General features: G+C 41.2%; 1 protein-coding gene across 5 annotated transcripts in view; it reads right to left on the bottom strand.

The window, feature by feature from the left end:
* Positions 1 to 18,233, bottom strand: part of HERC3 (HECT and RLD domain containing E3 ubiquitin protein ligase 3) — a 48,903-nt gene that overhangs the window by 5,573 nt on the left and 25,097 nt on the right. For 2 of the 5 annotated variants that reach the window (XM_064651906.1, XM_064651907.1), the window contains exons 8-22: positions 17,913 to 18,073; positions 17,349 to 17,425; positions 16,486 to 16,610; positions 15,880 to 15,939; positions 13,445 to 13,556; positions 12,746 to 12,935; positions 10,875 to 11,038; positions 10,235 to 10,348; positions 8,934 to 8,957; positions 8,758 to 8,847; positions 6,799 to 6,969; positions 6,023 to 6,166; positions 4,579 to 4,745; positions 3,425 to 3,491; positions 1,573 to 1,655 (exon numbers count right to left, since the gene is read on the bottom strand). In XM_064651906.1, the coding sequence (XP_064507976.1) occupies positions 1,573 to 1,655; positions 3,425 to 3,491; positions 4,579 to 4,745; positions 6,023 to 6,166; positions 6,799 to 6,969; positions 8,758 to 8,847; positions 8,934 to 8,957; positions 10,235 to 10,348; positions 10,875 to 11,038; positions 12,746 to 12,935; positions 13,445 to 13,556; positions 15,880 to 15,939; positions 16,486 to 16,610; positions 17,349 to 17,425; positions 17,913 to 18,073 (1,749 nt within the window). Of the gene's footprint in view, positions 1 to 1,572; positions 1,656 to 1,823; positions 1,914 to 3,424; positions 3,492 to 4,578; positions 4,746 to 6,022; positions 6,167 to 6,798; positions 6,970 to 8,757; positions 8,848 to 8,933; positions 8,958 to 9,716; positions 9,864 to 10,234; positions 10,349 to 10,874; positions 11,039 to 12,745; positions 12,936 to 13,444; positions 13,557 to 15,879; positions 15,940 to 16,485; positions 16,611 to 17,348; positions 17,426 to 17,912; positions 18,074 to 18,233 lie in introns of those variants that run through there. The other 3 variants (XR_010430013.1, XR_010430014.1, XR_010430015.1) reach the window with 3 other exon arrangements.

Raw genomic sequence — 18,233 nt, 5'->3', positions numbered from 1 at the left:
AACTCTTTTTCAAGAACATTTTATGAACTCCAAAGTAGAGAGGGAAAATACAGGCATTTCCTACTTGGCATTTTTCAGTGAAAGCAATCCTGTGCATTCTTCAGTTCCCAATGAACTTTCCTCATATGGGAAGGGCAGTGCCTGGAGACGTGCACACAGCAAACTATTCAGGCTACAGGGACAGCAAATTGGTCCCTGGCCTCTAAATGTAAAGTGGAGGAAGTCATTAAGCACTGTAAGGTAAATTGACAGCCATGTCTAGACTTGGATTTAGAGGTTAGCTTGAGTTCAAAACTCCAGTCAAGATGAAGCAATTGAATTTTGGAATGTTAAGCTGGTGGAGCTACACACTAGCCTTTCTCCTTAAGGATTTTCTTCTCATGTTTCCCATCCTGACTTAATAAACAGTTGCAGAAGCTAACCTGGGTGCTCTTCCCAAACATTTGCTCAGCTAAAATCTTTGTACTGTATGGCATATCCTTTGTACTGTATGGTATACAGTAGAAAAATGGTTGTTTTTCTCTTGAGTGTATGTGCCCAGCCTAAACACCTAAAGGGTACTATCACTGCCATTTTCATCTTTCCTTCACTGTTGCAAGGGTAAATTAAACTCTCCTCTATTTACCTGAAGTCCATGTTCTCCTTGCAGGGAGCCAGAATTACACTGCTTCATCTCCCTGTAGGTTTTGCATGGAGGCAGCTATTTAGCTGTGTCACTGCACCATGCTGGGCAGTCGTAAGGTAGGTAAGGAGGTAACACAGACAAAGCTTCTGTTACAGCAGTGGCTTTAGATGGAATCAGAACCCTTTTAAATAATCAGATTAATAGGAAATTACTTCATCTCCAGGCTTCCAGCAAGGCCTTCAGCAATGCTAGCACAAGCCCCTAACCATGCTGCTGAGTAGTCACTGGATCACAATGTTTTGCCAGCAGAGTAAGAATCTGAACAGTGCTTCAAGTAATAATGGCATTTATAGAAATCCCATTACAGGATTATGAGAAGAAAATAGTTCAGCAGCTGGAAAAAAAAAAGGGGGGGGAAATGGTAGCTGTGGTAGTAATAACTCTGGGGTGTTCAGTCAAATGGAAAAGAATCCAGGTACAGTGGGTCCTAATGGCTGTAATCAGGGATGGTGGTCAGGGTGTACTCAAGGGAAAGTGTTTCTGGCTCCAGAATTAAGAGTATAAACAAGTTTGCCAGATTCAGTTTTGTTGGTCATGTACAGTTCCTGTCTGAGCCATCAGGGATATTAACCTTCAAGGGCCAAAATCATACTGCAATCTCTACTTAAAATGTGAAAACCGCCAAGGGTCTACATGAAGGCCTTTTATAGGGAAGATGTTTGTCCAAAAGTGTGTGGGACATTTTCCAAACATGGGTGGAAAGATGATGAAAAGTTGCTTTTTGTTCAAGTGTCACTAGTGCCTGGTACCTTTTGAACAACTGGTCTTAGAATTTATTTGCAGTGACTACTAATTCTCTCCTGTGTTTCACCTCAGATAAGTTTTCTGCAGCATTGCACCCGACTTCACCACAAGTATGAGTCCATCCCAACATACCCTTCACTTACCTATTTTCCTTCTGCACTATAATTTTATCTCCATCTTCGATCAGGTTCTTCTGCTCTGTCACACCATAGCTTTCCCTGCAGATCTGTACAAAACCAGGAAATCAATTTTACCAGAAGTACTTTCCAGGGCACATGCCTACAGTTAAGATACACAGTTCTCTTTCATAGTTGATGACTGGCATATAAAGGGTGGGCCAAAGAAAACTGTATATGCAGAAACTTCTTTTCTCTGCTCTGTGTAGCACACCTACCTTCCATCACTTATATTTGCTGTAGGACTGCTATTAAGTCTAAATGTGGACTCAGAAAGGAAATAAAAATTATTCTTTTAGATATACTTCCTGTGAAAAAAACCCCACAAGAGATTGATAACTAAAAACCTGATTTTTAGCTAAGCTCACAAGCTCTGGCAATAAAAAGGACTCCCTTTTTATAACAGAAACTCAGTAGCTTAATTCATTTGCTCTCACTGGAATATGACATGAACACAGACATCTTCCTGCTTTTGCCTCACCTAAGATGGCACCAGTACAAACCTATATTTTGTACATTAGCTGGTTACCCAAAAAAATTGAAAAAGGGTCAATTTTCAAGTTGCCATTCACAAAAGAGCTTCTGATTTTGACATGCAAGAAGAGTTATTAATGTCAAGGTTTGGGACATCAGTTATTTATTCATGTCAAAGTTTTAGCAGATATATCTGTATGTCTTTATATACTATGTAATATACAATGTAAGAAAGAAAGTAAGAATGCCCTTTTGTGTGAAAAAGAAAATGGAGAAAAGTCTCATGTGTTACTTCAAAGGTATCCTTTTTTACACAGTTTGCATTATCATCACTATGGCTTCATTAACTCATCCCAAATTACAGCTCTGTTTTGCAGGAGACACAGTCAGATGCAGGTCTGACTCACTCCGGAGATAAGTCTGATCTAAGAGAGTTTATGTGCTCTCATTCATGAAACAAGGAAACGGACACCACTCTCCTAGCTCAGCAAGGTTCTTCACAGTGACTAGCAGTTTCATGTGCCTTGTTTTTACCCCAGGGCAGGTCCCAGACAAAGAGTCGAAAACCCCAATCAAGCTGATGAACCATCACTCACAACCTGTTAGAGCATTAGGACTTTGAAGCAAAGACATTGAAACATGGAAGGCCTTACTCTGCTCAAGTCAGCGGAGAACACAGCTGGAGAACAACAATGTCATTTCTCTTTGCATGCTCTAAATGTCTGCGCGTGTTGAGGGCTGTATCTGATATTATAAAGTTTATCAATATTGAACTCTTAATTTCAGGGAATCTCTACTGTGTAACAGAAACTATTGCATCTCGGTTATTAGCTATTAAAAAAAAGTCCTTTTACTGCTGCAGTACACAGGAAAGCTGACTACCTCAGCAAGTCTCCTAGCAACAGCCTCCAGCATTTTGTTCCTAAGAAAGTATGGCCAAGTACACACACTACAAACTTTCAAGTTTAAAAAAAAATATTAATATTAGGACAGCAAGGGAAATTCTAAACTGTGTTAGCATTTCAAGAATTGACCTAGTGATGTCAAAACCTAACTTCTATTTTCAAGAAGGATTTTGGAATTCCCTCTCACTATCTAGCACGAGAAGTTAGCCACTGGCAATTAAGGCCTGTCACAGTGACAACACAGTTATTTTGAAAACCACTCTGCTTTATCTACTTACTAGCTCAGTTTTCAGGACCACATACAAAAGAACAAGGGGGGGCTGGCAGCAAAGAGCATTTTAACATTAACATGGAATATGTGCTACAGGCAAGTACATGAGCAAATAGACAGGCTTCAACTGTACCATAATCACAGAAATGATATATTAAATGTATCTTACTGTAAAATTCAAACAGAATGTCTCTTCCACATCTTCCCCAGGGTAATCTAAAAGTTGCTGAAGACTCCTACATAACAGGTAGGGAAAGAAATGAGAAAAAAAATCAGATATTTAAAAAGCCATACATCTAACAGGGAAAACAAATTCAGCAGAAGTAAACAGCATCGTACATCTGGGTAACAGGATTGTGAGAGAGAATCTGAGTCACCTCAAATGGTAAGAAAGAAATAAACCTCAAATAAAGAGATGTTTTGTAGGAAGCAGGATAAATGTCAATCCATTGAAATTATCAATACAGTCCATGCCTACTTAGTACATGGATCACCTTTAACTGGATTACGTTTCTAGTTCTTAAGTTCTAGTTCTGTTATCACCACACAAAGGTCTGAGGGAGTGGAAGAAGAGAGAGTGGTGGATTATATCTGTATCCTCATCATGTAAAAAATATTCTCCTGTCCCTCAAAATCCTGCTGCTGTCTTCCCTGGCATTTTATCTCATTAATGTAAATACAGCTGTTCTTTGGTGCAAACAAATCAGATGGAAACTCAGAAGAAAAAAAATAAGATAGCAGTCAGACAGTGGGATCTTGACTTCTCAGTGTCAGAGGGAACCAATATCCCCATGCAATTAGACAGAAAGATTTAATACACCATTTAGAAAAAGTAATTTTTTCACTCTATTCAACTTCTTCCTGGCATGGGAGCAGGTCACAGCTACACTGGCTCAGGGATGGGACAATTCACAACATCACATACAGTTCCCACCCGGGGCTACATCAAGAGACACACAGCAGATCTAACTCGAGCCTGGCCTGAGGGAAAGGCTGAGGCTGTGATCTGGGATCATGCATGCAACCATCCCTGTTCTCAAAGGGGTGTGCTAGGTATCTTTTGGCTATGCTGATACCCAGTTTCAGGGGGTCAGGAAGGTGGGAGACTAAGCAGATGGATCCAATAGCCTGTGGGAGAGAAGTCTTACATGAAATTCACCACCAGCTCATATATTTCACTATGATCACAGTCCCCCAAATTAATCAGTCACTCAGAAGGATCAAGAGATGTTTTATTGATCAGCTTTTACCTAGTTTGGCATTTCTTGTTCTCAGCTGGATGGTCTCCCTTCCCAGAAAAGCTGCAAATTTTGTTTTTCATACCTTCCTTCCGTAGGGGATAGCTCCTTCAAATCCTCTAGGCAGGGCTTCACGTTCAAGAGTTTTTTGTACAGAGCCAGGGGAAAGTGAAGGTCTACCACTGTGAAATTGTATATTGCAAGACCACATATGATGCCAATCAAGTGAAACCAGTTGTGTTCTACAAAACACTGCAAAACCACACAGAGAAATCCTGATGAGACACACTGGTGCAATGCACAGTACTCTTTCCTCCATGCACTAAGATAACAGCCTTTGCTTTTCCAGCTGGGACAAAATCAGAGAGCTCCCATCACGTCCTGGTGTTGTTGTGAATTCCTTGCTGGAGTGTGGCACAGAAATAAAGATTCAGAAACCATGTTCAAATACTTTTGTAAGCCATGGTTAGCTGTGGAAACAGCAACAGCAGCTTTCCATCTTATCTGTCTTTTATTTCCTTTTTACCTACCTCTGCCTTTAGACATTAACAACAATTCTTCCCCTATCACCCACCCTATTTGTAATTAAAAGCTTTTCCATAACCACAGTGCCACCCAGGCAAATATACCAGCACAAGTGTTGGCATATTGACCTTCATTTCTTCACATATTTACTCTCACAGTGTTATGTCAGTCACAGACTGGCTGCCTATGTTTGTTAAATGTTCCAAGTATGTGACTCATTTTCAGTGCTGTCACTATTCTTGGTGTCAAAAGACTTGTTTTGTAGCACTAACATGAGGAGTGGTTGCTCTATAACATTGTTTACAAGTTACAAAAGGTACATGTAATTTCCTTCCTTGTAAAATATAAATAATAAATTAAAAAGAACCCCACCAAGGCAGCTACAACTTAGGGGAAGACTGACAACACCATTTTCCATCTTGCTACCTAGGAAGGTGAAGAAAAGGACATAAACTACCATCTCCGGCATAATGCTATCTGACACATGCAGATCTTGCACTCCAACCTTTCCCAAAACCAACCACCTTCCACTAGAAACCATGTGTTTTGCTGTTTAAGAGCTTCCTCACATAAAGCCTTAACAAGTTTAGATCCTGAAGGTGATAGTGATGCATGACTAAGTGGATTGGTTGCAATTACGTGAACAGCAAGGGAGGCACAGAATTCTAATGCCATTACCACCTAAACCTCTCGTTCTGTACAACAGCACATGACAGTCACATTCAAGATAACAAGAGTTCTATTAACTGTCATCTGACCCTTAATACAAGTTTTATTATGGGATAAGAATAAAGAGAAAGAGCCAACTCCTTAATAGGCACAACCGTTGCCATTCTACTAAAGTTAATGGACCTATCTACACTAACTTAAAATAGAGTTCACACTGTATCATGGGCAGAAAACAAGAGGAAGATAATTTCTTTCCCATAGTTTTCCTCTAACTTCCTTGTCATTTAAATGCAGCATATTATTTCAACCTGCATGTACAGAGGGCAAAGGCTTACCGTGTCTGAGAACCACAGCAGGTTTGACTCTGGGTAGTAAGTGAACATGCCATAGATAGGGTTGAGGAGTTCTTTTAAAAGCAGGAGGAAAAATTCCTTTGTCACTCCCCCAGCATCAACAGCTTCCTCACCATCAAAGATGACCTGTAGAAAAAGCAGGTCAGCAACAGGGATGCAGAGCTGAAACTGAGCGAATCAGACATCTTTCTAATTGGAAGCCATGCAAAGCAATTTGTCCAAAGTGCCCAAACTCACTGCAACCTATGAGCTCGTTTCAGTGCTCTGCTCGCAGGGACAGAAAGGCAACAGGGGGTGGCAAATCAGATATTTTGAAAGTGTTTAACTCTTCGTGCAAATCATAAATAACCACCTGTTGTACCAATAACCAAAGCAGCAACATGATAGCAGCTACTGAACACTGTAGCAATCTCTCAGAGACAAAACATGTCCCATTGGAAATAGCTTGTAGAAGGGCAAAACAGACACTGAATAATATCATAGAAACATTTCCTCCCCTGCCCCTTGTACACTACACATACTGAGAGAAGAGAGTAAACCCTCTGCTTGCAACCTTGTAAGCTGCCTCCTGCCAAGACACCCCAGGAGTCAGAAAAGAGAAACACTCAACCTTTGCCTTGATTAGATCAAGTGTTCCTGTGTGCTCTACCTACGCAGAAGCTACTGTACACTGGTACAGTAAGTGTAATGTGTATGGCTGAAAGGCTGCAGAAATGTTTCCTGGGTGAGAGAGTGCTAAAGATACGGGGAAAACTTACTTTAAGAGGCTTTTTCAAATCAATGTCTGAATGGATGCTCAATTCCCTTAGAGCATCACCAACTAAGTTACTCCTGCGAACATGAAGTACCAGGAAAGGGCTTCTGGCCAGCAGAGGCTCCAGTGTGAGAAGCATAAAGACATTCTGCAAATTTGCACCATTTATTGCAACCTGTAAATAAAAAAGAAAACCAGCCACTGCTCAACTTCTTTCTTCCTGTGAAAGGAAAACAGTTAACAAATACATGCCTGGTGTTCCTTTCTGCATTACACTTTTATTTTGGTTTCCCCAGGGTTCAAGAATCACATGCTCACTCTGCACAAGTGTGAGTGCCTGTATGCCTACAGGTATTTCCCACGCCATTTCCCATACCAACACGTTTTGAGTCCACTGATCAATTCACCAAGTTTGAGCAACAAAGAGATCAAATTCCTGAATGTTTTTTTTACACTAGGCAGGTGGGTAGTAAGAAGATTTATTTATGCTCTTATCAAGTCCAGAAACTAAGTGTGAACACACCCTGAATAGAGGCAGAGAGCCCATGAGGGGAAGCAGTGCTACAAATACACCAAGTAAGGAGACAGTTGACAACTGCATCTGTCAAGGCACCAGGGAACCCACCACATACAATTCAAAGCCCTCATCCACGTGGATTTTCTGGAGTTGGGCAAGGCAAAAAGTCCAGTCAAAGCTTTGGCCACATATAGCATACTTTTTTCGTGCACTGTCCATAGTAAATGCCAACTTCACATTTGAAAATTCAGCTTCAAAGTCAGTTAAACCTGAGACAGAAGTCCACCGGTAACTAGGCTTCCTCCATTCCAGCACTCACTGAACTACTGGTTTCTCTGACCCTACGTGGTTGCCTTCCTTAAGATCCTACCTCTGGGGGCAGCAAAACCTTTACCAGTCTGCTCTTCTGCCAAGATAAGGTTGATACCCTCCTCTCAGCAGTGCACTGCTCACAAACTGGGCAGCTGAAAACATATGCAGAAGGGTGACAAAATGAAAGCAGGAGAAGGTGCCTGTAGCGTCCGAGCATAGGCCAAGCCTCTTCTACCTTGCTGCAGGCTATGTGCCCAAGAAGCCACAGAAGAGCTAAGAAATGGGTATTACCTGGAACCAGCACCATGGCCACAAGTAACTGTGATGAGGTTTCCACCCTGAAGGAATCTGACAACCAAGGACCTCAGCAAACTCATTTCACAAAGGATGGAACTAGTCCCAGACCCAGCTGCACTGGAGGAAGGGTCAGTGCCCAGTGCTTTGCCTCTCTCAGGAGGCCCCTGCGTGAGCCATGTCCGGTGCTGGGACATTTACACTGGAACAGAGGCCAGCTGCCCTTGTCACAGCCTGGCTGTGAGCTGGCTTGGCTGCCACCTACAGGGTAAGGGTGCTGGAGCTGAACACCTCCTGTCAACAGGCTCCCCTGGAGGGCCTCAGGTCTGTGCCCTTCATAGCAAACAGGCAGGTGGGCTGCTGACAACAGCTCCTGCTTGCAACCACAAACAGCATCAGCAGCTGGTCTTCAACACTCACTTCATTGTTAGAAGTAACAACCACTCCTGCATTAGGCAGAAACTTGAAAAAGTGTCCAGTTACCAGAAAGTTTGTCTAATTCTCCAGTCTTACAGCTCCTCTAATAGAGACCTCACCTTATTTCTTATCCTTGGACTATCATAAATACAAAATTACTCCTTCCCTCTACGGTTTAAATTTCCATCACATGCACATCTGGCAGTTCTGATGTTGCCAAACATTTTGAAGTGAAAAGACACCAAGCACTGCCTTTGCAACATCCAGGGCAAAGAGGTTTTCCAGCTACTGTGCTCTCCTGTATCGTGGAAACAATAATGTGATGCACACACCAACTCCCAGCTGACACCCCTTCCAGGCAGGCACCATTGCAAAAGGCAGAGAAAGAAATGTGGCAGGAAAATTGGGAGAGAGAATGATTACCTGCATCTGTAGTTCTGCATCTGTTTGTAACATCTTGGTCTTAGCCTGAGCATCAAAGATGAAAGGATAAGAGCAGAGAGTCACAGCATCCTGCAAGAAAGGCAGGCAGATTAGTTCCTATCTACAACTTTCAGAACACTTCTCTAAATAAGAGTAATGAAAAACAATTTTCTTACCTGCATGATAGATGGCCTTACTTTCTGTGAAAGAAAAAGAGAGAGATGAAAATCTTTCACTCCTTCGATTTTTGTTTCTTGTATTTTTTTTGATGGATTCATTCAAAGGTGACCCAAAGTAAATTTTTCTCCTCTTGGACCAACAACCCATTTTTTTCCTCTTAAAGAAAAGCATGGGAACTTCATCTCAAGAAAATACACATGTCTAATACAACACACGAACATCAAACATTACTAAGAGGACTAACTGGCATAGAAGCCTATGTTAGCCTACTATAGGTGAAACTTAGGAGGAAAACCAAAAAAACTACCCCCAAGGCAGAAACCATATGAAACAATAGGAGACACCATAAGGTCAACAACATGGCAATACAAGAACACCCCTGCAATGCAAGTTACTCATCATTAGCCACATCAACACATCTTTAACTCTTTTTAACTACCACTTACATAAATTCGAATCAGTATTTTATTGTTCTGCTCACTAAAAGTAAGCACACAGTAGCACTACTTAAATGATGGAAAGCAGGGGGTGGGGGGGACAGCACACACAACATTTAAAAAGTCCATAAAAATTCACACAAAAATTATCGCTACAGTCAGGTTTTAGTCTTGCAGCATCTCTGGGCAGTTTTTTGGTGGTTTTTTCACACTTGGAATTCCTTTCCTTGCTATAATAACTAAACTAAGGGCCTGAATATGCTATGTGGGAACCCGGTGAGATTATTTATCTCCTTTCTTACAGATGGGAAAGTGAGACATAAAAGAGGTGAAGGGTCTTACCCAAGATCACCCAGCAGGTTACTGGAAGAGCCAGGAATAGAACCCACATCTCTTGAGGCTTGGTTCAGTCCCCTAGCCAGAACGCCACTGCCTCCTCTTACAGAGCAACATTTTAAGATCACTGGCTACATTATTCACAATACCTGCCTAAACAGCAGAAGTAAAGGGTAAAAATTATAATTTTAGAATACAGGACTTGGCTCCTGAGGTCTCGATAACATTAAAAGGATCCAGTGACTGAATTAATCCCCTTGTGCAAGGAATAAATGAAATTCGCATGAATAGTCAGAGAGACTGTTGCAAACGTTATTAAATATTGTTAGCTCCAGCTCTTCTGACAGCCTTATTTTTAAGTCAATTTTGTCAAGCCACCGAGTACTCAAATCTGAGAGATTTAATGTACCGATGCCCCTATACTGAATAGATTACACTCTCATTAAGGATATAGAAAATACAGATCTACAACCAGAGGCACAAACATGGACAGCTATTTCATGACTATACATAAAACCTCTTACCATTCCAGCCTGATGCAAGAACCACATGAGATAATCCTCCTGAATGTCCACCAAGCTGGAAATCTCAGGGATATAAAACTTATCATATTCCACATGTTTAACCTTCTGATTTACCTAGTGAAGAAAGCAGATGGTTTATAACATATGGATATATTCACCACTTCTCTCAGAACATGCAGATTTGTTTTCATAAAATCAATTATAGCAGCTTGCAAAGAAAGGACAGAGGAAGTCTTGCAAAAACACATGGTCTCTTATATTTTAGTTCAAACTAAGAAGAATCAAGGTAAACCTCTTTCTGACTTATTTTAGCTCCCTCTCCTCCTCACACAGACTACCCAGCAACAACACAGTGGTAGCAGAGACCATCAAGAGACAGGTATTTGTGATGCCATAGTGCACACAGTCTGGTGGCTCAGCAGCAGCACTCTTTATATTTCTAGTGTTTGAGACAGGCCTAAGCAACCTTCAAGCACCTCGGATTAAGGAAAACCACTAATATCTTTCCTAAGTGGTATCTTGGTGGACAGTGACACAGCTTACAAGCCAGAGACCATGACCACTGTTACCCTGACAACTGGCAAAGGGCAGACAAGACTGAATCATCTTGAGCCAACACATGCCCAGGCTCTCCCCTTACCTTGTGGAGTTTCTCCAGGAGTCTGAGAGCAGCTGTAATGTAGCTGCTGAACAGGACTGGAATCAAGAGCGTCTTCCTTCCACTGAGGAGGTAAACCACTGCACCTTTATACAGGTCCACTAGCCTGAGGAAATATCTTGGGCACACTTGAGACCACCAGTTATCTGGAAAGCAGAGGACATCAATATAAACCTGAATTAAAGGCCAGAGTAACCCCTAAATAAGAGGTTACAGCTGAAAATAGGGGAATACACCTGAAGACTCTTTCGAAAAACTTCCTTATTTCTGCCCTAGCTGTAGCAGCAGGAAAGTGAGGCAGATTCATCTAGATACCAGAAACTGAAAAGCTCTTCCCTTTCCACGCTCATACAACCACCCTTGTCATTATCAAGCCCAATCCCTGATCAGTGCAAGAGCCTGAATTTGAGGGTTTTCACCCCTTAATTCAAGTATCTGGTATTCAAGATACCGTGATCTGGTGGGCAAACAGTTGTCTCTCAGGAGTGATAAGAGCTGCCTGGGCAATTCTCTGCAGTACCACATACTTTTCTAGCAGATGTTAGAGTGTGTCTCCTGGCACATCTGCACTAAAGGTCTAACCTTCTCTAGAGAGGCTGATTTCTTTCTTGCCAAGGATAGGTAACCCTTAACTCTCCTCTGAAGGGACCCTGACTATCAGCTTCTTTGCTAGAACCAATCCACCTGCAAACTAGAAGCTGGAGTCCAGGATGCCATCATGTCAACTGTTAGAAACAAACACCAGTTTATCCTCTCAAGTGTCAACACAATACATTCTGACAGGTAAAATACGAGAATCCTCTACATTTCTGTAAGCTAAACATCACAGAGGACTACTCTGTGGAGGAAACTTGGATCCAAAGCCTCTTTGAATTAAAAAAAAAAGAAAAATAAAAGAAAAATATCACTAAACCTCAAAATAACTTTACTGGAGTGATGCTTCTGGAGGTCTGAATGCATCACAAGTATTTTACATGATGAGATTTAGTACAAGACAGCCTTAAGAAACAGAGTAAGCTAACAGGAACAGTAATAGCTCAACAAACATAAGTCACGATCATTAAGCAGCATATGTTCTGTTTGGCTCAAAATAAGCTCAGGAAAAAATATGAAAAATTGAAAGACTCAGAAGTGGAAGAAGAGTTTACTGTTCAGCTTGATCACAGACCATCAACACACCAAGATGTGTATCCCACATCTTATAAAGGACAAAATAACTTAATGCTATATTTAGTATATTCTTTTATTTACCTTATACAGAAAGAATATTCTAAAGTGAACAATATCTGATTAAATTTAAGAAAATAAGATCATTTAATCTTCATGATACAGAAAAATCTATATTCCCACAGAGGCATGCAAACTTATCTGGAATTAAGCCTCTGAATATAGATGAACTAGAAAAGGTAAGTTAGATTAACCCCCCTAGTAAATGTTCTTTGAAACAATATTTTACTTCTAAATAAAAACAATTCCTAAACTTTATTTTTCTTTCTCATTTATCATCCACACCACCATAAATTTTATATGCTTGACATTTTTGTAACTAACTTCCCATCTCTTACCTGCATGACACATTCTTAATTTCTTCAGAGTTCATGTTTAAAATTCAAATTCTAATTCTCTTACATGGGAACAGAGGTTTCTGGGGGGAGGATTCCTAGAGTTGTTTTGTTTCCCAGATGCTTTTTAGAGGAGACTGCTTCATAACAACACTTATCACAAATTATACCCAACTGCTGCCACTAACAGTAGACCCAACACAAACTGGTGACTGAAAAATCCTAAAGGCAATACTTTGTGTCCCAGTGGGATGCTGAGAGCAACATGGATCCTAAATGACAGATTCTTACCAAGAACTTTGCTGGGGTTGGTATCTAAACGCAGAATAGCCATTGCTAGAGGAAGTGTTAGAGAGATATAATACTTGGAGTCTTGGAAGGGTGGGAATTCAGGGAGAATCAGATAGATCCTCATTGCCTCGACATCTGGTGGTGAGCTGGACAGCTGAGGAATCAAAAAGCTTTCAAAGCTCTTGAGTATCTAGAGGAAAACAAAACAAAACAGACAACTTATTCTGGGTGATAGAGTACCTACAATGTAGATGATGTTTAAGAACTGATGAAATGGTCAAACCCTGTTTTAGAAGTCAAACCCAGAGTGAAAAAACCCAAAGCTATAAATATAGCTAAAAGCAGCAAGAGGAACGTATACACTTTTATCCCACAGCTCTGCACTTCTGAGAGAAATTCTCTAAGTTAGAATAAATTATGCAACCATAAAGTACTCAACTCCTGATAGATACATAGTAATTATTTACAAGTATAACATACACAGAATTAATTTCAACAGACATTCAAGTATTAAGTGCCATTTCAAAACAAGTCTTAGAGACATATTCTGAGAAGGTCAAAATCAGCCCAGGTCAATGGAGAAGTATCCACTGATACCGTGGAGTGTCTTCCCCAAAAATGCTGCTGGTACTTGCATGTTAGAGAGGGATAAAGCCTTAATTTCCCCTCTGAATATCCAAAACCTCAGAAGTGCATTACCTGGTCTAGGAGAATGGAGTGCTGAGAGTTCATCAGCTTCTCAAACAGCACTCTGGTAGAGTTCAGATCAATCCCTGGGATCTTTGGACTGGTTTTAAAATGTTCATCGATTCTTTAAAAAAGAAATCACAGACAGACAGGCGTAACTTTAAGGAAGAGACACCATTATCCACGTACTGACATGGCCTGACAGCAAGCAATGGACAAATGACCTCTAGGGAATTCGTAAGGCCAGCAACAAGGCAGAAGTTGGAGTCTTCTTGGTAAAAACAACTCTCCCTTCTAAATTCCTCTGGGCCTTGGTTAGGGTTGGGATTCTCGCAGAGAAACACTTTATCAAAGTCTTTGGTTTCCCCAGGACTCCTTCACTGACTTAAGAGCCCACCTAGACAGGCTGGACTGCTTAAAAAAACCTACCTGGTACCTATCGTATGTACCAGGGTGCTCTGTGTTGTCTTCATACATGCGACTGTTACAGCTAAATCTGCTCCATCATAGTCAGTAAGAAAAGGAACTGTCATACAAGAGGACATGAGACGAGGGTTTTCAAAAGAAAACATGAAGATATTCAGAGTAGTAACTTTTTTGGCAATTCCTCTCTCAAAACTTTCTAAAACTAAACAACCACCACAATCAAAACACAACAAAGTTGAGAATAGCCTTTGCATGGTCTTTAGTTGTAGCAAACATACTGTCCTTTCTGCTGTGCTTGAAAGGCTTTAATTTGCTCAGGCTACTTGTGTAAGAGGGATAATGAATGCAAGCCTGTGGAAGACAGTAGTCCAACAGCCAGCCCTGGCAACACCAAATGTCCAGTCCAGCAGGTGAGTTGCTCAGTTGAGCATCAAGAGCATGATCAGCATCTATAGCAGAGGCTCTCCCCACTGCTGTCTGCAGTACAGCTGCACATAAACCCTTGCAGTTGCTAGTATAAAAAGGTCACTGCTACAATTCCACTGACCTTAAGGATTTCCCAAGTCTGCCACTACTCATCTAAGACAGCACTGTATTAGACACTCTGAAGGAAAAGGTAGCTAATAAAGAGGGGATGCATTTGTCAGTTTGATGGTGTGACTATAACAAAATGACAAGCTAAACATAGCCTGCTGTAGTAGAATGGCTGTTTCCATCACAGCACAGGCACCAGGCTGGAAATAGCTCCCCAGAGACACACTGTGGTACAGAGCACTTCAGGCTGTGCTGTGCAAAAGTAGTACTGAGGCAGGCTCGGTCACACTGCCACGGAGAAGCTGCTCTTCCATCTAATCCTGTGCACCACAATGCTGTACTGCAAACAGGCCTATACGGCATTAGGATACCAGACGGATATACTGGGGTATTTCTATCAAGTGCACCGTGAGGTAAGACTTCAAATATAAAGGTACAGATAAATACAGCCTCACTTCAGTGAGGCTTCAGAATTTATCATTAATTTGGCCAAATATTTTCTGTAAAAGTTAAGCCTTGCACTTGCTAGGACATCGCTAAAGTGGAAGAACAACTGCATTGGGGTGATGAAGTCATAAACTCCACTCATTTTCACATTCAAAGGAGACGTGAGACTTTAAAGTGACTCAACAACTTGGACTGAGTCACCTCAGTGAGTGTTTTAAACCAATAAGACTCAACTCTCCTGATGCAATAACATGCTATCTTGTCACAACCCTAAGAGTAGAAACCATTGGGCAAGCAGAAAAACACAAGAATAATGAGTAAATTGTTTTCTTTTTAAGTTGTTCTTGGAATATATTATGAAAGTTTACTCAGAGTAACTGAGTTTTTCTTCATCTAGTTACAGGTCATTTATTCATCACATCACCATAAAAATTTCTCCTCCTCCCCATCTTATGCTGTTACCTCATCAGTATTTACAGACACAGCCAACACAAGCATTCCCAACCCACAGCCTTTCACTCAGCTATGTATACCACATCCTTGTCACCACCTATTGTTGGTTACACCCATTTGAAATTCCTCCTTTTGTAAGCAGGATGTCACCCAGAAGAAAAGTGATTCCATGCTGCCCCAGGTGTATTTTCAAGAGCAGCCTGTGCTGAAGTGTCCTTTCACATGCATCAGCCCCCACCAGTTAACTCAGCTGGGTATGAGACTATTCAAATACCTGGTTTAACTCATTTCCTTTAATGTCATATTCCTATCCCTCTCTTTTAAAGATGATGATACTCATTTTGTAAGGAAAAATTACAGTTGTGACAATTCCAAGAAATCTGTGCCTTACAGTACACTCACCATGCACTTTCTTAGACCATTTGCCTTCCTTACCCAGGTCTGACCAGCCACCTCTTTAGGGGACACTCTCTGCCCCTGCCTCCCATCTGATCAAAAAAATCAAATCCCACTGCAGCAGTGAGTGAAGTAAAGGGAATCCAGTCTGCCTCAAGGGAAAGCCACACTTCTGGAAGTTTGCCACTTACTTCTTCTCCAAGAAGCTTCCATTCCAGCACGCAGCTGAGGACAGTATCTGAACAACACTACTGTTTGCAGCAAGAAGACAAAAGAAAACAGAGATACAGGTTAAGAGCGGATGTCCCAGCAAATCTCTTCAGCTCTCTTTCCTTCCTTCTATGGGAAACAATGTCAGGGTCATCCCTTCAGAGGCACAGAGGGCAAGAAGTTCATTCAGGATCATGTAATGTCCCTCTTTGAAAGGAGTGTTAGCAGTGCCTCTTTTCCACCTATGCTGCCCTTCTCATGGCAAGCACACTTGGGAAGGAACTTAATCAGTCTGTTCACAAGTTCTTGCTGCTTTTCATGAACTCTAAGCACACAATGAAAGACAACTTTAGAATCCATTTCCCACCCACCATTTGCAATGTTGAGGCAGCCTCAAGTTCATCTGGTTTTGCTCAGAAGCTCTCACCTGGCAGCTTTGTGACTGGCAACTGTCCTCCCCTTGGAAATGACCAAGAACCACACTTGAAAAGGTTGCTAAATTTCAAGTGAAAGCATGGCACGGAAGCCAACAAAATTATTTCAATAGAACTTTCAACAAAAGGCTTGTCCAGTGCCACAATACCTACTTGACAGAATTAGAACTGTTCTTTTCTAAAAGCTTTTGCCTCCAGACATCTATAGTTTCATCATTTATTAAACAGGTGTAACGTGTTTCATTTATGGTCCGGAAATCATCAGCAGGCAAGGAATTCTGTGAGAAGATACAGATTTCAGCAAAGACAAGGCTTGTAAAACAATTCCTACCTATCCATAATCTCTGTTTTAATATATAACTGATAGTTTCCTCTAGTGTGGTCTCTGAAAAGGTTTGGTTAGGAACTTGTGGCATTACTAAGAAGTCCAAAAGGGAAGGCATGAAGAGGTATGGAAAAAAAAAATCATTAAATATATTTTAAAAAGAGGAAAATAAAAAAATCATTTCCCTCTTAAATACTGCCCTGTATAACTACAGGCTTACCACATTAATTCTAGAACTATTTCCATGACTCAGAAGTGTATGTCAAACACTTACTGAAAGAAAAAAGAAGACAAAAGCTGAAAAACCAAATTAGCACTGAGCCCTCTATCCCGCACAGCTTGACAAAATCCCAGTGTATGTGGTTCATGGCCCTACAACACTAATCATGCAGACCCCAATGCCACAGGTGGAAAGCAGCCCTTTGCTTCCAATATGCAAAGATTGGACTCCCCTCCCTGCTGATCAAAGTGAAATCAGGATCATCCTAATGGCTTGGATGTGCCTCTAAAAGGAAGGCAACTTTCAGCCACTCCTCAGGAGCTGTAAAACTGTCATAGCTGGCAGAGTTTGTATGGCAGAATGGACTCCAAAGAAACACTTCAATTTCAAAAGATTCTAGTAAAAACAAAAGATGCCTTGTGAAGGCTGGGACAGAGGAGCAGACTTGAAAAGATATTTCATTTGTTTTACCTCATATTTGGAGCAAAGCACAAATGTTTGGTCTCCTCCAGAGAAGATATGTTTAACAATATGATATTTACAGGCATCTGTTGAAGAAAGACACAGTTGTGTTAGAGGCTGATGAATTCAAGTCCCTACTGTGCTTTCTCCCCCACATTTGCACTGCCTGTACAACTACCAGGAGCACCTGGGTCCTTTGAAGGCCAGGCTGAAATCAGCTGGAACTCAAGCACTGTAACACTTTCTTGAGAAGTACACAGGGTCTGGCAGGAAGGAAAAGTTGTCATTTTTAAACTGCAGTAGGGGCTTTAAAGAGAGAACAAAGCCTTCAGAACTCACTATTAGTACAATTTCTGAAGTCTCAAGATTGCCAAATGCTGAACTCTGCCATAAAAAGAGAAAAGGGAGATGGCAGACATTAACAGAGAGAGCAAAAGGTCACCAGTAATTTCCATAGCGCATTTGGGGATTCTTTTGCTATTTCCAGAAATTTCACGGAACAATGTTAAGATGTCTTTAGACAGCCATGGGTGAAATGAAATTATTTATGTCCAAATTGTGCATAGTACATACCAGGTTTCCCTGAGAGTTGCCCATTATGAGCTGCCCAGTGACCCTTGACGGGAGAGGGGCACTTAACATTGCAAGTGTGCCCCGTTCCCAGCTGGCCTCTTGTTCCACAGCCAAATGCATAGATCATTCCTGAAGAAGGCACAAAGGCTAAAGTGTGATGTCTGAAAGAGATGGATACAAAGTTTGAGCCTTGTTTAATAATAATAAGAAAAGCCACACTAAGAGGAAAAAAATCACTAAAACCAACCAACCAAACAACAAACAAAAGCCAAACAAACAAAAACAAAAAAGAAAAATAAAACCAAACCAACAAAACAAAGG

The sequence above is a fragment of the Pseudopipra pipra genome, chromosome 4, assembly GCF_036250125.1.
Source record: "Pseudopipra pipra isolate bDixPip1 chromosome 4, bDixPip1.hap1, whole genome shotgun sequence".
NCBI classification, from domain to species: domain Eukaryota; kingdom Metazoa; phylum Chordata; class Aves; order Passeriformes; family Pipridae; genus Pseudopipra; species Pseudopipra pipra.
This window is presented reverse-complemented; position numbering and strand designations above follow the sequence as displayed.